This window comes from Herpailurus yagouaroundi, unplaced genomic scaffold (assembly GCF_014898765.1).
Source record: "Herpailurus yagouaroundi ecotype Mexico unplaced genomic scaffold, PumYag 184, whole genome shotgun sequence".
Classification (NCBI taxonomy): domain Eukaryota; kingdom Metazoa; phylum Chordata; class Mammalia; order Carnivora; family Felidae; genus Herpailurus; species Herpailurus yagouaroundi.
Genome location: NW_024412415.1, coordinates 31,307,434 through 31,325,787, shown reverse-complemented (window position 1 = coordinate 31,325,787; position 18,354 = coordinate 31,307,434). Strand labels below are relative to the sequence as shown.

The following is an 18,354-nucleotide window of genomic DNA, read 5'->3' as shown; positions in this document are numbered from 1 at the left end:
TCTCTCTCTCTCTCTCTCTCTCTCTCTCTCTCTCTCTCTCTCTCTCCTTTCTCTCTCTCCACAGCCTCCCCCCCACCCCTTCCCGGCCCAAACCACCCACCCCCCAAAAGGAAAAAAAAAAAAAAAGAAAGAAACCCACAACTTTAGGGCGGGACTTCAGCATGGCATTCTCAAACTTCGGCCTGCATAAAAACTGAGCTGCTTGTTAAAAATGTAAAATTCATGACGGAACAATTTTGTATCTTGATAGTGGTGGCAGATACACAAATTGACCAATGTGATAACACCACACACACACACACACACACACACGTAAAACTGTTGAAATCTGAATAATTTTATCTGATTCCTTCTCAAGACAGCTTAACAGCTTCTGGGGTCTGGGTCCTGGGGGACCACAAAAGGGCCCTTGAAAGAGGCAGGAATATTGCAAAGGGGCGAAGAAGCCAAATTTCACCAATTTCACCATTTTGCCCAATTTCCAGACCTTGATTGCAAAATATGTGCTCTTTCCCAGAGACTGGAGGCACTTATAAGGCTACTTGTGTGATGCTCAATACGTAACCCAATTAAGATTACAGAGTAGCACCAAACCAGATGGCAAGGTGTCCCCAGGAAGAACGACTCTGAAACCATCTTCAACAATGACAGCCCTGGCTTACTCATGCCCATTTTATTTACAGCCTGTGAAATTAAAGGCCTGTGGCAGGCCAGTAAAGGCGAGAAGAAAACAGACTGGCCCGTCCCGACGCCGACGTCGCATGACCACCCTCACCTGGATGTAGCGTCCCGATTTAATGCCGGCTTCCAACACTTCCAGGGGAAGATGTTCTGCGTACTCCTTCCCGTGGCTCTCCTGACTCTCATTCTCTCTTTCCCGTCGAGACTGAAGGATGGAGTCACAAAGCTCGCGGGCGGCCTTTAAATCAGGCCAGAAATTGTCCAGGTAATTCTGCGTTCAATAAAGGCAAAAGAGAAACGTGGTCAGAAGGTAATGGTTCTCCCTTCCAGTAGTATTACAAGCAGTACCGGGCGGGAACCGCTGGCGTGTGGTTTTGAAGTGGTGAATGAACATTACCTTCCCAAGCCTCACGTTACGGGCTAGTTTTCTACCATCTCACTAATCCGTGAAGCCTCGCCAAACGAACCCTAGGGAGGCCCTTCCTACCATGGAATGCTTGCTTTGCACTTTCGAATCTCCTCCTCTCTCTGTGCGCGTGTACACACACACACACACACACACACACACACACACGCAAACACACGCAAACACACACACACACGCGTGGCCTTCTGCCTATCTTTACGTGTATCTCATTGCCACAGACAATGGCCTGCAGTAAATACAGAGAAAAAACTCTCATGTGTGCATTCTTGTCTTCTTTTTTCTTTTTCCCATTCTGAAACATTTGAAACTTATAAGAAACTTAAACAAGCAGGTAAAAATGGCAAGGCGTAAAGCGCATACGGAAATGTCCCCTTTTCCCCCAACCCACTGGCTACACCAAGTGAGCAGAGGGGGCAAAGCCGAGACGTTTCTATTCTTCTGGGGCTTCCCCGTCATGAGCTCCCAGACGATGGAGTCTTCCTTGGTGACCATCCAGAGATGTTGTAACGCTTCACAGAGACGTTGCTATTAGTGTGATGACTCAGTACGAGACTTCACTTTGACACAAGTGGTCAGGGTCCCTCCCCCCCACGTAGACTGAGTGTTACTGCACCTCTTGGTGTAAGTCTATCAGAGAGGACACCACCCGCAAGAGGACGGTGTGTTGATGCTGGCTGTGCTACGTCGAAAGCACACTCCCTTGAATGGTTGGCTCTCACTAAATAAAACCAAATTTACATGTTTTTAACTCAACTTTAAGTCTAAGGTAGAGTCTAGCACATTCGCTTTTCTCACATAAAAAAGAAAATGCAGGGGCGCCTGGGTGGCTCAATCGGGTGAGTGTCTGACTTTGCCTCAGGTCATACCTCATGGTTCGTGAGTTCAAGCCCCGCACTGGGCTCTGTGCTGACGGCTCGGAGCCTGGAGCCTGCTTCAGAGTCTGTCTGTCTCCCTCTCTCTCTTTCTCTCTCTCTGCCCCTCCCCCACTCGTGCTCTGTCTCTGTCTCTCTCAAAAATAAACATTTAAAAATCAAAAAAAAAAAAAAGAAAATACATTATATTTATTGTCAAGGCTAATATTTCTCCCATGGACCTCAGGGTCCTGTTTGAATCACCTCCTTTCCTTCCCCAGTCCTTCGAGAAGTTCTGTCTGTGCTAACGTCAGTACCCCAATTCTATGGTCACTTGGTCACTTACAGCTTCTCACCACCCAGTTCCTGCCACTATGAACCGCCTCTTCATGAGGATTTACTGTCTTCGCTTTTCCCAGCTAACTTCATGTCCCCACAGAAACTTCTGGCCTTCTCGTCTGAACTCCACAGTATCTCTTTTTTTTTCCTGCTATCTATCATTCGCCTCTATGAAGCCCTCGGTCACACAGTTTGCTTAGGAGACACTATACACAATAAACGGTACCACAGTACCGGACTGTGAAGAAAAGTAATTTGAACAAAAAGTAGAAAAATGTAATTTTAGGCAACTGTCCTCTGCGAGAACAAGACATGATGTATTGCAACAGAAAAAACAAGTGACACCGCCATTAATATCCAGCGCCCCCGGAACTCTCTGGCACGCCGGCACACTTTTTTATAGCAGGGCCAAGAAAATTCTATTGGCAAATCTTTAGCAATACGTGCACCTGGGAACTCTTATAGAATCTACAATTCAAAATCCAACTTGACTTTCCGTAAACTGACAGGGGCAACGGAGGACCTCATTTGAGGTTCTGAATCAAAACCCGATATTAACCACTGGCACTTGATTGGCCAGCTGGGCAGACAGAAGAGCCCAGTAATCTGTTGAGAGATCAACAGCCATCCCACTTTCCCCAAGGGGTACCCCAGAAATAGGAGAACTGGGTTGCCAACACAGCCCCCCAAAACGGCCACCAATAACACTGCTCCCACCTGTGATCTGTACACTCAGCCGATGGGACAGCCTTCACATAAATGATAGCGCAGCTCGCCCCTTCCTGTATCCCTGCTAACCCCCATGTGTATTCACAAGTGGGGAAGAGTCAGGAACAGTGCCAAAACAAGAATGGCCCTTAAAACTGCGCGGTGTGCGTAGGGGGCGCCTGGGTGGCTCAGTCGGTTAAGTGTCTGACTCTCGGTTTTGGCTCAGGTCACGATCTCGCGGTTCGTGGGTTTGAGCCCTGTAACGGGCTCTGTGCTGACAGCATGGAGCCTGCTCGGGATTCTCTCTTGCTGTCTCTCTCTGGCCCTCCCCGACATGTACTCTCTCTCTCAAAATAAATAAGTAAACTTAAAAACCAAAAAAGATTAAAACTGTGTCGTGTGTGCATGCAGAAAAACAATGTGGGGGGCAGCCGAGCACGGTGGTTAAGAGCTTTGGAGTCAGAGTGCCGGGGGTTCCTCCACTTTCTACCTGTGTGACCTTGGGTGAGTTACTTAGTCTTTCTGGGCTTTAGTTTCCTCACCTGCAAAACATGAACAATGGCACCTACCTCATGGGGGTAAGAATTCAATGAAACAATCCACTTAGAATACTGCCTGACATAGATAAATGTTGGCTATTACTATTAGGTGGGACCATATAAAACTGCCATTTTGGAGGTCAAAAATAATAGTATTGGCAATTTTATGACATCCAACCTATTCTTGCCATCATCATCACCACTATTGTTATTGCTGTAACTGTACAACAGGTTTACTGTCAACAGGGGCCTCCTGGGCTGAACTCTCAGATGCTACGGGTCTTGCAGTCACAGGGGGGTTGCCCAAATTTGCCAAAGCCAAGATTCCATGGCTGGGGAGAGACAGAGACATGGAACTCGTTGGCTGGAGTCTTCCTTCACTCTTTGTTTTCCCTCTTCTGCCTCGCCACATGGATTGAGAGCATGTGGGCACCACTGAAGAAATGAACACACACAGACACACTTACGGACACACCAGATGCAGGTACCTTGAAAGAAATCACAAACACTCCTTCGGTTTCGCTTCCATACTGTTGAATAGCCTCTTCGTCTTCTGTCACCATAACGATTGGCATCCTATCCTGGCAGTGGTGATAATACCAAACGGCTGCATTGTATATGCTCCTAGAAAAGCAAGGGCACATGAGCCCTCCCAAGGCAGACAAACACAAGCTACAGTCCAAAGCGTCACACCGGCCTTTTGATCTGCTATCCTTCGGTTTATGAGGACGACCACCCATTCATTCAACAAGTTATTTCCCGAACACTGGTCATAAATATGCCCTGGGTTGGGCAGTCTGGGGGATAAAACACGAATCAGAGAGCACCCGACAAGCCTCTTCTTCCCTAAGACCTCCAACCACCACGGCAACCTCTTTCATTTCTTGATATGGCCTAGAAACCACAAGGCTCTGCCGTCTTTTAATACCTTTTGGCTGGAAAGCCATTACCATAGCACCACACGGATGACAAGCGAGGCTACGTGAGGTTTCAAAGCTGGAGAGACAAGTCTGGCTAAGAGAAAAACCAGGCTGCGTCCAGCTCAAGGTCACAATCCAATAAGGTCTGCGATGGAGTCAACACAAAATGTCTGGAAATCTTCCTGAAACGAACCGGAATTGGAAAACACAGCCTGGGGCTGGAGACGTGTGTTCAAGGCTGGACTGTGTTTCCAATGAAGTGTGTAAACTTGGGACAGTTGGTTTCGTAGGCATCTGTTTCCCTTTCTGGAAATCACAACGCTACCTAAGGTTCCTTTAGTTTTAGATTAAAAAAAAAAAAAAATTCAGCGGACATATACTGAGTCTCTCCTATGTGCAAGCCTGTGTGGTTAGTAAGTAAGATCCTTCTAACTGCTCACATGTGACCTGGTCTAGAGAAAGATTGGCTTTCCTTTCTGGTACTGGGCCCTGTGGGAACTTAGGACTATAATTAAGGACTCAGTATGTATCAGTGTTTATTTTACTTTAGAGAATTTAAATATTTAGTGGCTACACAGACAAAGAATTACAAGGAAAAAGACGAATGAAATGTTTTGTATGGATAAGACAAACAAGGTCCTCGGCCCTCTGCAGAAGAGCAGAGCAGGGGCTGTGGGTGCCCAGCGCCTGTGCAAAAGGCCCACCGCTGACCAGCTGCAGGTGGGTGGCAGTTCCGCACCCCCCCCAGGCCCACTGGGTGGAGTTAACACCCCTGCAGAATGACCCTCGGCTAAAGGCGGAAGTCTCCTTTATATGACACCCTGGCCTCCGCTCTTCCAGATAACTTCTGAGGCAAATACTACATGGCTTCTCAGAGGCTCCCAGTAGGACTGAGCCTCAGTTTCCCACAGCAGTAACGCATCCTTACCTGCTCTCCCTCCTTCCCTTCTGTCTCACTCCCTGCACTTCCTCACTGCTGTTTCAGGGAACTGCCTCCCGCATCAACCACCCACACCCAACCCCTTGCTTCAGGCTCTGCTTTTTAGGTGGATCTAAACGGCTACAACAGCCTGACCAGAGTTAACCTACCAGTTCCAGTTTAATAAGACCGGTTGGAATAGGAGAGCAACTTCTACCAGGAAAATTGGATAATCTTAGCTTAAAAGTAGATCCCTCCCCCTCCCACACCCCCACATTCAAGTTATGACTTCTGGATCCCTGGAAGGTTCCTACCAGCTGCTGAGATCTGGGGCAAACACACTCTGAGTATCTACAGCTCCCTAATGACAATTTCTAAAATATGTATGTATTCGAACGACATATCTACAACAGTGGCACGTTAAGCATTTCAGTATTAATCACAGTTCCAGAATAACTACTGGTTTATTCTAGCACGCTATTTAGGTCAACTCCCAGATAAAGAAATTAAAGACAGTCCTGACCATTCACAGCCATTGGGGGGGGGGTGCCATACCTGGTCTGCCACTTTTCCATGGATTCTCCTCTCTCCCGAGGGAGGTAGCAGAACTGTTGGAATTCGTTAGCAAAGAGAATGCAATCATGCCGGGCATCCCTCAGGAGGTTTCGCAATTTGTTATACTGTCTGGGACACAGAAGAGAAAGAGAAATCTGACACAGCAGGTACTCATCGACTGCCAGCTCTTGCTAAGGATCAAAGAAGATGAGGCATTTCAGGACAAAAGATTGATTATTTCGAACCCAAGAGACATTTATTTCTATTGGCCTCGGCGTGGGTAGTACTATGGGGCTGTTGTTTCTCAATTTTGCCTGCCGGAATGTGTTCAATCACATTAATTAGCCTGTGGATCAATCACTCTGCCCTTTCCCCTTCTAGACGTGTGGCCATTTATTCAATGATTACATGACCCTGCCCCGCACGGCCCCCTCTTCAGAGGCTCGCGGAGGATAGCAGGCAAAGCAGAGTTTGGCACTTTACTCTTGTACCTCGCTTTGTTCTAGAAACGGCAGTAGGCACTGGTACATTTTACTTTGTGCTGGCAGCCCCAGAAAAGTTCAGGTGACGGAAAGAAGTCTGGGGATTTATCTGTGAATTTTATTTACGCAGCCACCTCATTTACATGAATGACGGCTAGCTGCCATCTGTCAGACAACTAACAAAGTTTTCAGGTTTCTTCCAAACGGAGATCCTTCCGATAGTGCTAGCCAAAGTCTCTCATCAAATCTGCACCTCATACGGGTCAGGATCTAAGATGGTGTTTTTCTCTTTTCTTTTTCAGAAGGTGCTTTTCAATAGTCGAGGTGATATGAAATACAGAAAATGTTCACAGTTATCTTAAAGGAAGCCAATTGTTTACTTAAAAATGGATTGATATTAAACTAGATGTTAAATTAACATATAAATCACCCAAGGGAGATGACTGGCATTTAACATGTGTTCTTTGTTAAGTGTTTATTTTCGGGAGGGACAGAGTGCAAGTGGGGGAGGTGCAGAGAGAGAGGGAGACACAGAATCCATAGCAGGCTCCAGGTTCTGAGCTGTCAGCATGGGACCCAACATGGGGCTCATATTCACGAGGTATGAGATCATAACCTGAAGACGAAGTCGGACGCTTAACCGACTGAGCCACCCAGGCGCCACAAGATGTGTTTTAACATAATAAAATTTATGCTTTCCCATTCCTACCCGCAGCCCGCTGCCATGTTTTTAAAAAAAAAATGAGTCTTTGGGCGCCTGGGTGGCTCAGTCGGTTAAGCATCCAACTTCGGCTCAGTCGGTTAAGCACCCAACCCATTCGTGGTTCGTGGGTTCGAGCCCCATGTCAGGCTCTGTGCTGACAGCTCAGAGCCTGGAGCCTGCTTCGGATTCTGTGTCTCCCTCTCTCTCTGCCTCTCCCCCCCACTCACACTCTGTCTCTCTCCCTCTCTCAAAAATAAATAATACACATTAAATTTTTTTTAAATGAGTCTTTATATTTAAGCAAAAGAACTCTCCAACTTCTCTTCTTTAAGTAAATGCTAATCACCAATATCTGTATCGTCTTAACACTTAATTAGAAAACAAGACACAGTGATTTTATTTTCTTAGTAATTCTAATTTTGAGCTATTTTAAAAAGAATCATCAAGTAATAGCACTTACACAATTTCATAATCAACAAAAGGATTCGGTGTCATTGCTGTGAATGGCAGCTGTCCTTGACAGGATCCCACTTGTGCAAAGAAAAGCTGCCCCCCGCCCCATCTCAGAAATGCCTGGAACGTAACTAACTGGTAGTCTTCCCACCTTCACAAAGATATATTTGAAGTCACTTTTAAAACCTCTTAGGATATGCACAGAGGAGTCTACACCACCCTGTTCCCAGTGCCCGTCCCTGCACAGTAGTAAGGTGAAAACTTTTACCTTCTGCTGGACCCATTTCTGTAATGCACGAATTCTTCTAAAGGAGCGCTTACTTCTTACGCAATTAAGGATTGTAGAGGAGACTTCACAAACAACTGTAATTTATTATTTCAGAGACGACACTGAAAAAATATCGCCTATTTTTCCTGATCTTATCGTCCACAGTATTGGCGCCCTTTATCTACCCCTAATAAAGCACCTGGACTTTAGTGCGCTTTTTTGTTTACCAATTACCTTCTATATTGAAGGTCCTTCATTTAGCAAATATTGGCTGCATTCCTTCCCTTTTGCTCCACTGAGCGCCCTCAGGGGACACCATCTAAGCATCTCCTTTCTGTCCTTTGCTTGCGGTGGCCACGGGGGCTTGCGGTGGCCATGGCAAAATTACCGTTCCTCAAGAAAATTAAACCAAGAACTACCCTATGACCCAGCAACTGCACTCCTGGGTGTATGCCCCAAAGGACTGAAGACAGGGTGTCAAGGACACATTCCTGTATCAATGTTCATGGCTGTATCATTCACGATAGCCAAAAGGAACCAAGGAAGCAACCCAAGTGTCCAACGACAGACGGATGCATAAACAAAATGCGGCAGGTACACGCACGGGAATATTTTCCAGTCTTAAGAAAGGAAGTTCTGACGCAGGCTACAACATGGATGAACCGTGAAGACGTGATGCTAACTAAGCGAAATAAGCCGGTCGCAAAAGGACGGACACTGTGTAAGATTCCACTCATATGAGGTAAGGTACTTAGTCTCGTTTATAGATGCAGGACGTACAATGGTTGTTGCCAGGGGGCTAGGGGGAGAGGGAGGTAGGGAGTTAGTATTTAATGGGTGTAGAGTTTCAGTTTAGGGAGATGGAAAAAAGTTCTGGAGAGGACGGTGGTGATGGCTGCACGAAATGTGAATGGATTCAAGGCCACTGACCTATACACTGAAAAGCGGTGGGCGACTGGATGGCTCAGTTGGCTAAGCATCTGACTCTTTACTGTGGCTCAGGTCATGATCTCAAAGTTTGTGGGTCCAAGTCCCACATTGGGCTTCACGCTGACAATGCAGAGATGCTTGGAATTTTCTCTCTCTCAAAATAAATAAACTTTAAAAAAGTGTTTAAATTGGTAAATCTTATGTCAAATACATCTACCACAATTTTAAAAAAACCAGCTAGGCTAACTGGCAAAACAAAATAAAAACAAAAATCAGAACCACCCATTTCAGTGGCAGAAGTGCCATGACAGGGAGAGGTGCAGAGTGTGACAAGAACATGGGAGGGACGGGGGAGATGACATCTGAGATGAGAAAGGTGAGTGAGAGTTAGCCAGACAAAGGGCCAAGGGAGGAGAGAGGAGACAGAAAGTTCAGGATAGCAGACAGTGGTTCACATGCCCAAAAAATGTTTTCCAAATGCATAAATGAACTCTCATCTCTTTGTGACAACAGTGGTCCAAATACAAGACAACAGTGTGTCAGAACAAACCCTGACATTTTCAGAACTCAGTTACAGTTTTGCTAGGCTCTGCACACATCCCCTGATTTGCTATCACACTTTATACATATATATATATATATTTTTTAAATGTTTATTTATTTTGAGAAAGAGAGTACGTGTGCAGGGGAGGGGCAGGGAGAGGGAGAGAAGGAGAGAGGGAGAGGGAAAGGGGGGGGAGAGAGAGAGAGAGAGAGAGGGAGAGAGAGAGAGAGAGAGAGAGAGAATCCCAAGCAGACTCTGTGCTGACAGCACCCCCGACATGGGTCTTGGGTCTTGAACTCACGAACCGTGAGATCGTGACCCGGGCGGAGATCAAGAGTTGGACGCTTAACTGACTGAGCCACCCAGGCGCCCCTGACACGTGCACTTAGGCCCGGGGATTCTCCAACACCAAAAACTGGTGTTCCATAAGCCAGACCCAGGTCGTTTACCAACAAATTAGAGGAATGACAATCCTTCCCCATGTTTAGCAAAATATGTAACTTCACAAAAAAGAATTTTCTCAATTTAAAGTTTCACTCCCATATATTTCCCTAAGACTTGTAGGGCACGCTTCCATTTGTCAGCTACCTATCAGCAGGGTAAGACAAATGAACAAATGGCCCAAGAATATTAATGGGGAAAGCAGGAAATAGTGAATCACTCTGAGTGTGACAGTCAAGTTTTCTTATAGGCATGTGGGCTTATGGTTGTAATTTAATAGTGCATACACACAATATAGTCATATTTTTTTGCTAGTCAGGGCTGGTGGTGCATACGATGGGATTAGATATATGAGGATCCTGCACGGAGCCAGCAGATCACAGAGCCTTGAACAAGTTTAGCCTGAATGACAGGAGAACAGTTTCAGAGAGTCAAGTACAGTAAAATGATCTCAAGTTTTAAAAATTCCAGTCTCACAGAAGAACCCTAGTTTCCCTAGACTGGCTTAAACACTCCCCCACATCTCTATTATTTAAACATTTCAAACAATTTCTTAGGGATATGGCTACACTTGCCTTCTTAAGATGGATTTTTGTACAGATGCAACGTCCCCTCCCCCAGACTATATTCTCCGGGGGTTAGGAGTGGGCGTCCCACAACCAGTCCAGGGATGTACAATGTTGTGTTTCTTCAACCAGTTTTTGCAGAATCCTGCTAGGGTCTCAGAGGCTTACTTTCAGAGGTCCTTGAGTTTTTTTAAGTTTTATTTATTTAAGTAAACTCTACACCCAACGTGGGGCTCAAACTCACAACCTCAAGATCAAGAGAGAGAGAGAGAGAGAGAGAGAGAGAGAGAGAGAGAGATCAATGCTCTTCTGATTGAGTCAGCCAGGCGCCCCAGAGTTTTTACAAGTAAGCTCTAAGCCCAGTGTGGGGCTTGAACTCACAACCCCGAGATCAAGAGTCACATGTTCCACGGACTGAGCCAGTCAGATGCCCCTAGGTGGTAGTATTAAAACATTTTCAACGGAGTATATTTTGGGCCATCTGATGTCCTCTAAACCGCACTGCCATTTGGAAGCCTCAAAGACAACCTCAAAGGAATGACCCCCCAGTCACACCCCTTTGGACCTCCCCCAGCACTCCCTCTTTCTATCTCGTTATGTAAACCAGAAACTCGGTGTCAGCCTTAACACTATCTTCTCTCTGACCTCACATATCCAACTCCACTAATAAGTTTTGTAGGTTTTCTTCAGCTTTCCTGAGATACAATTCATATACCATAAAATTAACCCTTTTCTTTTTTCTTTTTTTTAATGTTTATTTATTTTTGAGAGAGACAGAGACAGAATGCGAGTGGGTTAGGGGCAGAGAGAGAGGGAGACACAGAATCCGAAGCAGGCTCCAGGCTCCGAGCTGCCAGCACAGAGCCCGATGCGGGGCTCGAACTCACGAGCTGTGAGATCATGACCTGAGCCGAAGTCAGACGCTCAACCGACTGAGCCACCCAGGCGCCCCTAAAATTAACCCTTTTCAAACATACAATTCAATTTAGTACAGTCACCGAGTTAGGCAACCATCACCACGAGGTCCAGACATTTTATCGCCCCAAAAAGAAACTGAGAACCATTAAGCAAACATTCCCCATTCCCCTGCCCCTGGCAACCACTAGTCTATTTTCTGTCTCTTGGATTTACCGATTCCAGGCATTTCACATAAATGGAATCATAGAAAAATGACCTTTCATGTGGCTGGCTTCTTTTACTTAGTACAATATTTTCAAGGTTCATCCATGCTTGTAGCCTGTGTTGGTCCTTCATTCCTTTTATGGCTGCACAGTATTCCCTCGTATGGATAAACCATGCTTTGTGTAACCATTATCAGTTGATGGACATTTGAGCTGTTTCCACTTTGGGGGCTGTTATGAACACAGTTGCTATGAACATTTGTGCACAAATTTTGTGTGGAGAGAGTTTCGGTTCTCTTGGTTACATACTTAGAGACTTCTATAGACTTTTACCTACTAAGATGCTGTTGGATATTTCTATTTGTTTCCACCTCTAAGCTACCAGCACCTCTCATGTGAACTAAAGTAATAGCTTCTCCACTGGCCCAGTCATCGTTTCTTTCCTTTTTTTTAAGTTTAAAAAAAAATGATCTTTGAAAGAGAGAGAGACATACAGAGAGAGAGAGAGAGAGAGAGAGAGAGAGCGCGCGCGCCCATGAGCAGGTCGGGGGCAGAGAGAGAGAGAGGGTGAGAGCGAGGGAATCCCTGCTGTCAGAGCAGGCCCCCCACGTGGGGCCCAAACCCGTGAAGCTAGTGACCTGAGCCAAAATCAAGAGTCGGATGCTGAGACACCCAGGCGCCCCCAGTCACTTTTTCAAAGTAGGAATCTGATCATATATATCGTCCCAGCCTGCTTACAACCCTTCACCAACATCCCGGAGACTCATCCAAGCCGGGGCCTTTTTCAGTTCCTTGAGGGGGCCAACCCCCCCCCCCTCCCCACACCCTGCACAGCAGCCCCCTCACCTGGAAAGCTTTTCTCCTTTCTCTCTCTGGTTTACTCCTACCTAGAGCCCAGGGTAGGCATCTCCCTCGGGAGCTTTTCCTCTCCTCCCTAACTTAGGCTCTCCTGGGACCATGCACCTGTCTCTCAGGGCATCTGTCACAGCTGTAGTCCTCCATCTGCATGATTATCTGAGTAGCACCTGTCTCCCCCTCAAGGCTGTGTCTGCTTTTGTTCATCACTGCATCCTCAGCGCTAGCACAAGTTTCTGGCACACACGATCTCTGAGTATTTGTTGAATAAACGGATGGATGAATGCTGTGGACAAGACAGCCTCACAGTGTCATCAAATGATCCCTCACTGGGACGCCTGGGTGGTTCAGTCCGGTAAACAACCAACTCTTGATTTTGGCTCAGGTCATGATCTCATGGTTCGTGGGTTCGAGCCCCCCCGGCGGGCTCCGGGCTCATGGTGCCTAGCCAGGTTGGGATTCTCTCTCCCCCGCCCTCTCTCTGCCCCTCCTGCGTACACACACACACACACACACACACACTCTCTCTCTCTCTCTCTCTCTCTCTCTCTCTCAAAATAAATAAATAAGCTTAAAAAAAAGAGAAATCCATCACTGAATAAGCATTTGAGGATTGCTGGATGGCAGAACATGTGATTATCCTCAACAATCAAAAACTCAACACTTTTTGATAATGCTTTATGTATTATGCTTCTGAGAATGGCCACTTTCTGCATTGATATTACTGAAATCAAAATACAAGATCATATTAAATACAGAACCAGGTAAGACGCTATGTCTTTTTATGGTTAAACTCAACTCTGGTGATTTCATCTCAGTAAAACAATGTCATCTGTTGCATTAAATTAAAGTTCATTTGCAATCTTTTTATTTTGTAAATTTGTTTATTTAATATGAAGGTCTGGTTTGGGTTTAGGGCTGTAGCAAGTACTTAAGCATGAGGACTTTACATCTAGATTTATGTTTAAACACATTTAAGTAATAATACAATCGAATAAATTAACACTGGGTGTCCATGAGAAAAAAGCCTATAAAAAGCCTTTTAGAAACAAAGTCAATAACATTACTCATGTTGAGTAATGCTTATATTGAATGGTGAATTAGATCATTTGACCTCTTAGATCTTTTCCAATTATAATATTCTATAATTTCAGTATTTGAAAATTTTTAAAGTTTTTTTTTTTAATGTTTAATTATTTATTTATGTTGAGAGTGTGTGAGCAGGGGAGGAGCCGAGAGAGAGAATTACAAGCAGGTTCCACTCTGTAAGCACAGAGCCCGATGTGAGGCTTGATCTCACAAACTGTGAGATCATGACCTGAGCTGAAATCAAGAGTTGAACGTTTAACTGACTGAACCACCCAGGCGCCCCTAAGTTCATTTTTTGAGAGAGAGAGAGAGAGAGAGAGAGACAGGCAGGGAGAGAATGCATGAGGGTACACAGGAGGTAGGGGCAGAGAGAGAAGGAGAGAGAGAGAATCCCTAGCAGGTTCAGGGCTGACAGTACAGAGCCCGATGTGGGGCTTGAACTCACAGAACTGTGAGATTACCACCTGAGCCGAAACCAACTGAGCCACCCAGGCACCCCTGTAATTCCAGTCTTATGTCATATACTGAGAAACTGTTGAGACTCTGAAGCTATAATGAAGGAATTCAGGAAGGGGCCCAAAGGAGAGAAAGCAAGGCATCCTTACACCAGACACTAGACCAACCAGGTATTTTTAATTGACAAAGCTTTTCTAAGCAATAATGTTGTTAAAAGAATATCAAATAGAATGAATTATTTACTAGCATCTCAAAAATCTCCAAGGAAGAACTGAAAAACAGAACAAAACATTTTCCAACATTAAATGAAGCAAAACACCAGAGAGCCTCTGCTAGGCCACTTGCGATTAAATACAAAAAGTCCAAGGACAGGGCACCTGGGTGGCTCAGTCGTTTAAGCGTCCGACTTCAGCTCAGGTCATGAAATCGTGGTCTGTGAGTTCAAGCCCCACGTCGGGCTCTGTGCTGACAGCTCGGAACCTGGACCCTGCTTTGGATTCTGTGTCTCCCTCTCTCTCTGCTCCTCCTCCCCCACTCAAGTTCTATCTCTCTGTCTCAAAAATGAATAAACGTTAAAAAAAACTTTTTTTAATATAAAAAATAAAAAGTCCAATTACTTCTACCTAACGCTTTTGAAGTCTAAATTAATAAAGCAAATTCCCTGGCTCTTCCATATTCAATGGTTGGGATCAATTATAAAGTTAGTTTTCAATATATGACACTCTCTAGGGCTCAGGTAATTTTGGTCATTTAGCGGTTTCAACCTGAATACAAAGTGCCGGTTGCTTACCAGGGACACAAAGCACCAAGACCCAAACCTGCTGGTTCCTTGTCCTGCCGGTTGCTTACCAGGGACACAAAGCACCAAGACCCAAACCTGCTGGTTCCTTGTCCTGCCTCCTCTTTCTCTTCATCAGTTACGTCCAGCACCCTTGCTTTAGGACCAAGCTCAAACCTATTTCCTTCGGAGAGCTTTCGGGCTAAACCCTCACACCCTGTATTTACCTCTGCACTTTGTACAGTCTACATTAAATAATACTGCCTGGGTCTAAGGTGTATCACCATTACCTTCTTGCACCTAACACAACAACCCTCCTCAACCCTCTCCCTGTTGAGAGAGGGACTAATACAGTTGACCTTTGAACAACCTGGGTTTGAACTGTGGGGGTCCACTTCTATGTGAGGTTTTTTTTTTTTTTTTTTCAGTAAATATGGTACAGCACTGTAAAGGTATTTATTCTGAGAAAGAGAGCAAGCAGGAGCAGGGGAGGGGCAGGGGGAGAGAGAGAATCCCAAGCAGGCTCCATGCTGTCAGTGCAGAGCCCGATGCAGGGCTTGAACTCACGAACCATGAGATCATGACCTGAGCCGACATCAAGAGTTGGAGGCTTAACTGCCTGAGACACCCAGGCACCCCGTCCTTACAGTTTTCATAATGTTTTCTTTTCTCTAGCTTACTTTATTGCAAGAATACCATATACAGGGGCGCCTGGGTGGCTCCGTCGGTTAAGCGTCCGACTTCAGCTCAGGTCATGATCTCACGGTCCGTGGGTTCGAGCCCCACGTCAGGCTCTGTGCTGACAGCTCGGAGCCTGGAGCCAGTTTCAGATTCTGTGTCTCCCTCTCTCTTTGCCCCTCCCCTGTTCATGTTCTGTCTCTGTCTCAAAAATAAACGTTAAAAAAAATTAAAAAAAGAAAAAGAATACCGTATACAATATAGAATATAACATACCAAACATATGTTAATCGGCTATTTATGTCACCAGGAAGGATTCTGGTCCACAGTAGGCTATTAGTTAAGTTTTGAGGGAATCAGAAATTATATATATATGGATTTTTGCCTGTGTAGGGGTCCATGCCTCTAATCCCCATGTTGTTCAAGAGTCAACCATACTTCTTTTTGTACTCTGTAAGGCCTGGAACTATGAGCTCAAAATGTGCTTACCAAATGGGAAAACCAAGATGTTATCGTATCGGCCTATTTCACAACTCCTCATCCTTTGTTTTCGCATTTAGTATATTTAGAGACATGGTGGAAAAACAATAGTTTTTCATCAATTTAACGACTTTTGAAATGTCCAGGAGAAAAGACATTTAAATTCCAATTCTTTGCTTTTGCGTGTCCCAGGAATTGGTTTTTAAGACAACCCTTAATATTAAAAATATTTTTGAAAACAGAAGCTGAAAAGCCCCAGCAGAGTGCGCGCAATCTGAATGACAGCCACAAATTGATTTTAGTAGCAGAAATTGAAATACGACACCTGGAGCAGCGTTCAAACCTGGATGTGTATAAACGTCTCTATCTGTGCGTCTGAACAAAATCAAGTTCAGACTCATTTAAAAATATTCAACCTGAAAAATCTGCAATCTAGTTAATGCGCTTTTTTTTGAACAGAGCATATAATGACAACTCATCATTTTCATACACAAATAAACACACTTTATCTTTTACCATCAACGTCTGAAGAAACCACAACACTTAAAAAAGGATAAACACACAGTTCCTGCTTTCTAAATAACAAGGGGTGTTAAGAGGTTGGATGCATAATTCTAACACGGTGGTTCTAAGCAGTCTTCACGTTGAAATCATAAATCCTTTCCCCATGTTAAATGAAGCAAAACCATTTTTCAGATAATTGCTTAAAAGGTGAACAAACAATTCTTCTTCATTTAGGTACAAGGCAAGCCTTTTGGACTGATTTCAATCAGAGATCCTTTGTTTAGCAAATACAATTAGTATGGTTGGTAGTTTTACTAGTAATGTAAATATAAACCAAGTTACTTCTGGTTTCATTAAGTAAATCACTACAAGTGCAATTTGTATCACAATAAACAGTTTAAAATTTAAAAATACAGCAGTACTCTTTCCCCTTCCCCCCCAAAGTGTAGGCTTCTGAAAAACAATGTATTGAGCAACTAAATGCAAACCAAAAGCCAAGAATCTTAAATACCCATATGCTGGGGACACTGCAGTTTATTGATCTACAGTCAGAGCTCCTGGCCAGGTGTTGAAGCCGAAATATAAAATAACGTTACTGCCTTCCTCACCAGCAAAGAGAATACCAAATTAGTTCAAAAAGTCCCTTCAGACAAAATAATGAATTCCTCCAGCAAGGGACCTTTTCTAAAGTGGAAAAGAAAAATATGCCATATAAAAATGAATAAATAAATAAATAAATAAATAATGTGAAATAGATACCTCCGGCCCCTTTGATGCTGCACAGTTTGACAAGCCGTTTGCATGAAAATAATTCCCTTCAACTCCGGAAACTCAAGGATCTCGAGGTAATCTTGAACAACTTTCCAATCTGGGATCATGTAATGAGTCACATCACTAGACAAGAGTTTCCCATCTAAAAACATAATTCAAAACGTAAGCGATTAGACGTTTGCAAGCCTGGCTTATTACTATTTCAAGGTCACGGTGCTCCAGTTTGCAAGATAACTTCCAGTCTTAACTACACCCTAAAGTTTTTGAAGGACATGACAAATCTACTTTGGTAGAGGCCCCAAGTTCAGGTAAATTCAGCATCTTCATTTTTCTGAAGCTGCGATGAGACTCAGAGTGCTGTGTGGTGTTGCCAGGGGTGCAGAAGATGACTAATTTTTTTAAAAACCAGCAAATCCTCAGCACAACCTAAATATTTATTTATGTTAACTCACGGACATACTCGAATGGCATTCAAGTGGGGTCCTTCCAAATATACAAGTAAACCACTTGCTTATGCCTGGCAATTTCAAGCGGGTTCTGAATCAAGCTTGTGAACATGCTCGGAAGCCTCCAGGGGCCACAAAGCCGGAATCGACTGGCAAAGATGCTCAGTGCCAGCAAGGGCAGTGGTTAGGCTCTCCACCCGGCCCGCATCTCAGGGACCTGGTTCGCCGAGGTGGAAACGAAATGTTCACCTTAACCATAAACTGAGGATTCCAAATACTCGCTGGGAAGGACCCTCACGCCCCCCTCCCACCAGAGGGAAGAGAACCAGTAATCTCCCTCGTTAAATCGGCCACCCTTGCAGCTGAGAAAACAAGTGGGGGAAGGTGTAGCGCACGGCAGCTCCAAATCCAGCTTTCCCGTGACCCTCCTGTACAACGAGGGCCCAGACAATTCGCAAACCCTAGTGCAGAGGGCTCTCCAGTGGCTGAAAGTCTGAGGCATCTGGGCTGGCAGGTCAGAAAATTTGTGGGGAGTAAAAAGTGTCAAATGAGCGGCAGCAGGAGCTCTGGGCGCCCGCGCCGCGGGATGGCGCCCCACCTCGCGCCGCGGGCCCCGCAGCTCAGCACCCTCGCCCCATTTCACGATCTCGCGATCCTGGGGGCGCAGAAGAGGCCGGTTCCGGCGCCCACGGGCCCCTCGGAAAGCGCCGATCGCCGGGCCGCCGGGCTCTGGGCCCGGAAGTGGAGAGCCCCAGAAGCAGCGCGCCGCGGCCGTCGGGGCGGCTCCGGGGCCGCCGGGCCTCTCGCTCCGCACCCGCAGCCCCGCCGCCCGCCGGGCCCGAGTGCTGCT

At 45.4% G+C, this 18,354-nt stretch overlaps 1 protein-coding gene across 1 annotated transcript in view; it reads right to left on the bottom strand.

Annotated features, from left to right (window-relative positions):
- The window catches only part of DIS3L (DIS3 like exosome 3'-5' exoribonuclease), a 33,744-nt gene extending 15,510 nt beyond the window's left edge, over positions 1 to 18,234 (bottom strand). The window contains exons 1-5 of the mRNA XM_040492183.1: positions 18,103 to 18,234; positions 17,047 to 17,200; positions 5,940 to 6,068; positions 4,034 to 4,169; positions 776 to 952 (exon numbers count right to left, since the gene is read on the bottom strand). Of these exons, the coding sequence (XP_040348117.1) occupies positions 776 to 952; positions 4,034 to 4,169; positions 5,940 to 6,068; positions 17,047 to 17,165 (561 nt within the window). The 5' untranslated portion in view covers positions 17,166 to 17,200; positions 18,103 to 18,234. The remainder of the gene's footprint in view (positions 1 to 775; positions 953 to 4,033; positions 4,170 to 5,939; positions 6,069 to 17,046; positions 17,201 to 18,102) is intronic.
- Between the last annotated feature and the right edge of the window lie 120 nt (positions 18,235 to 18,354).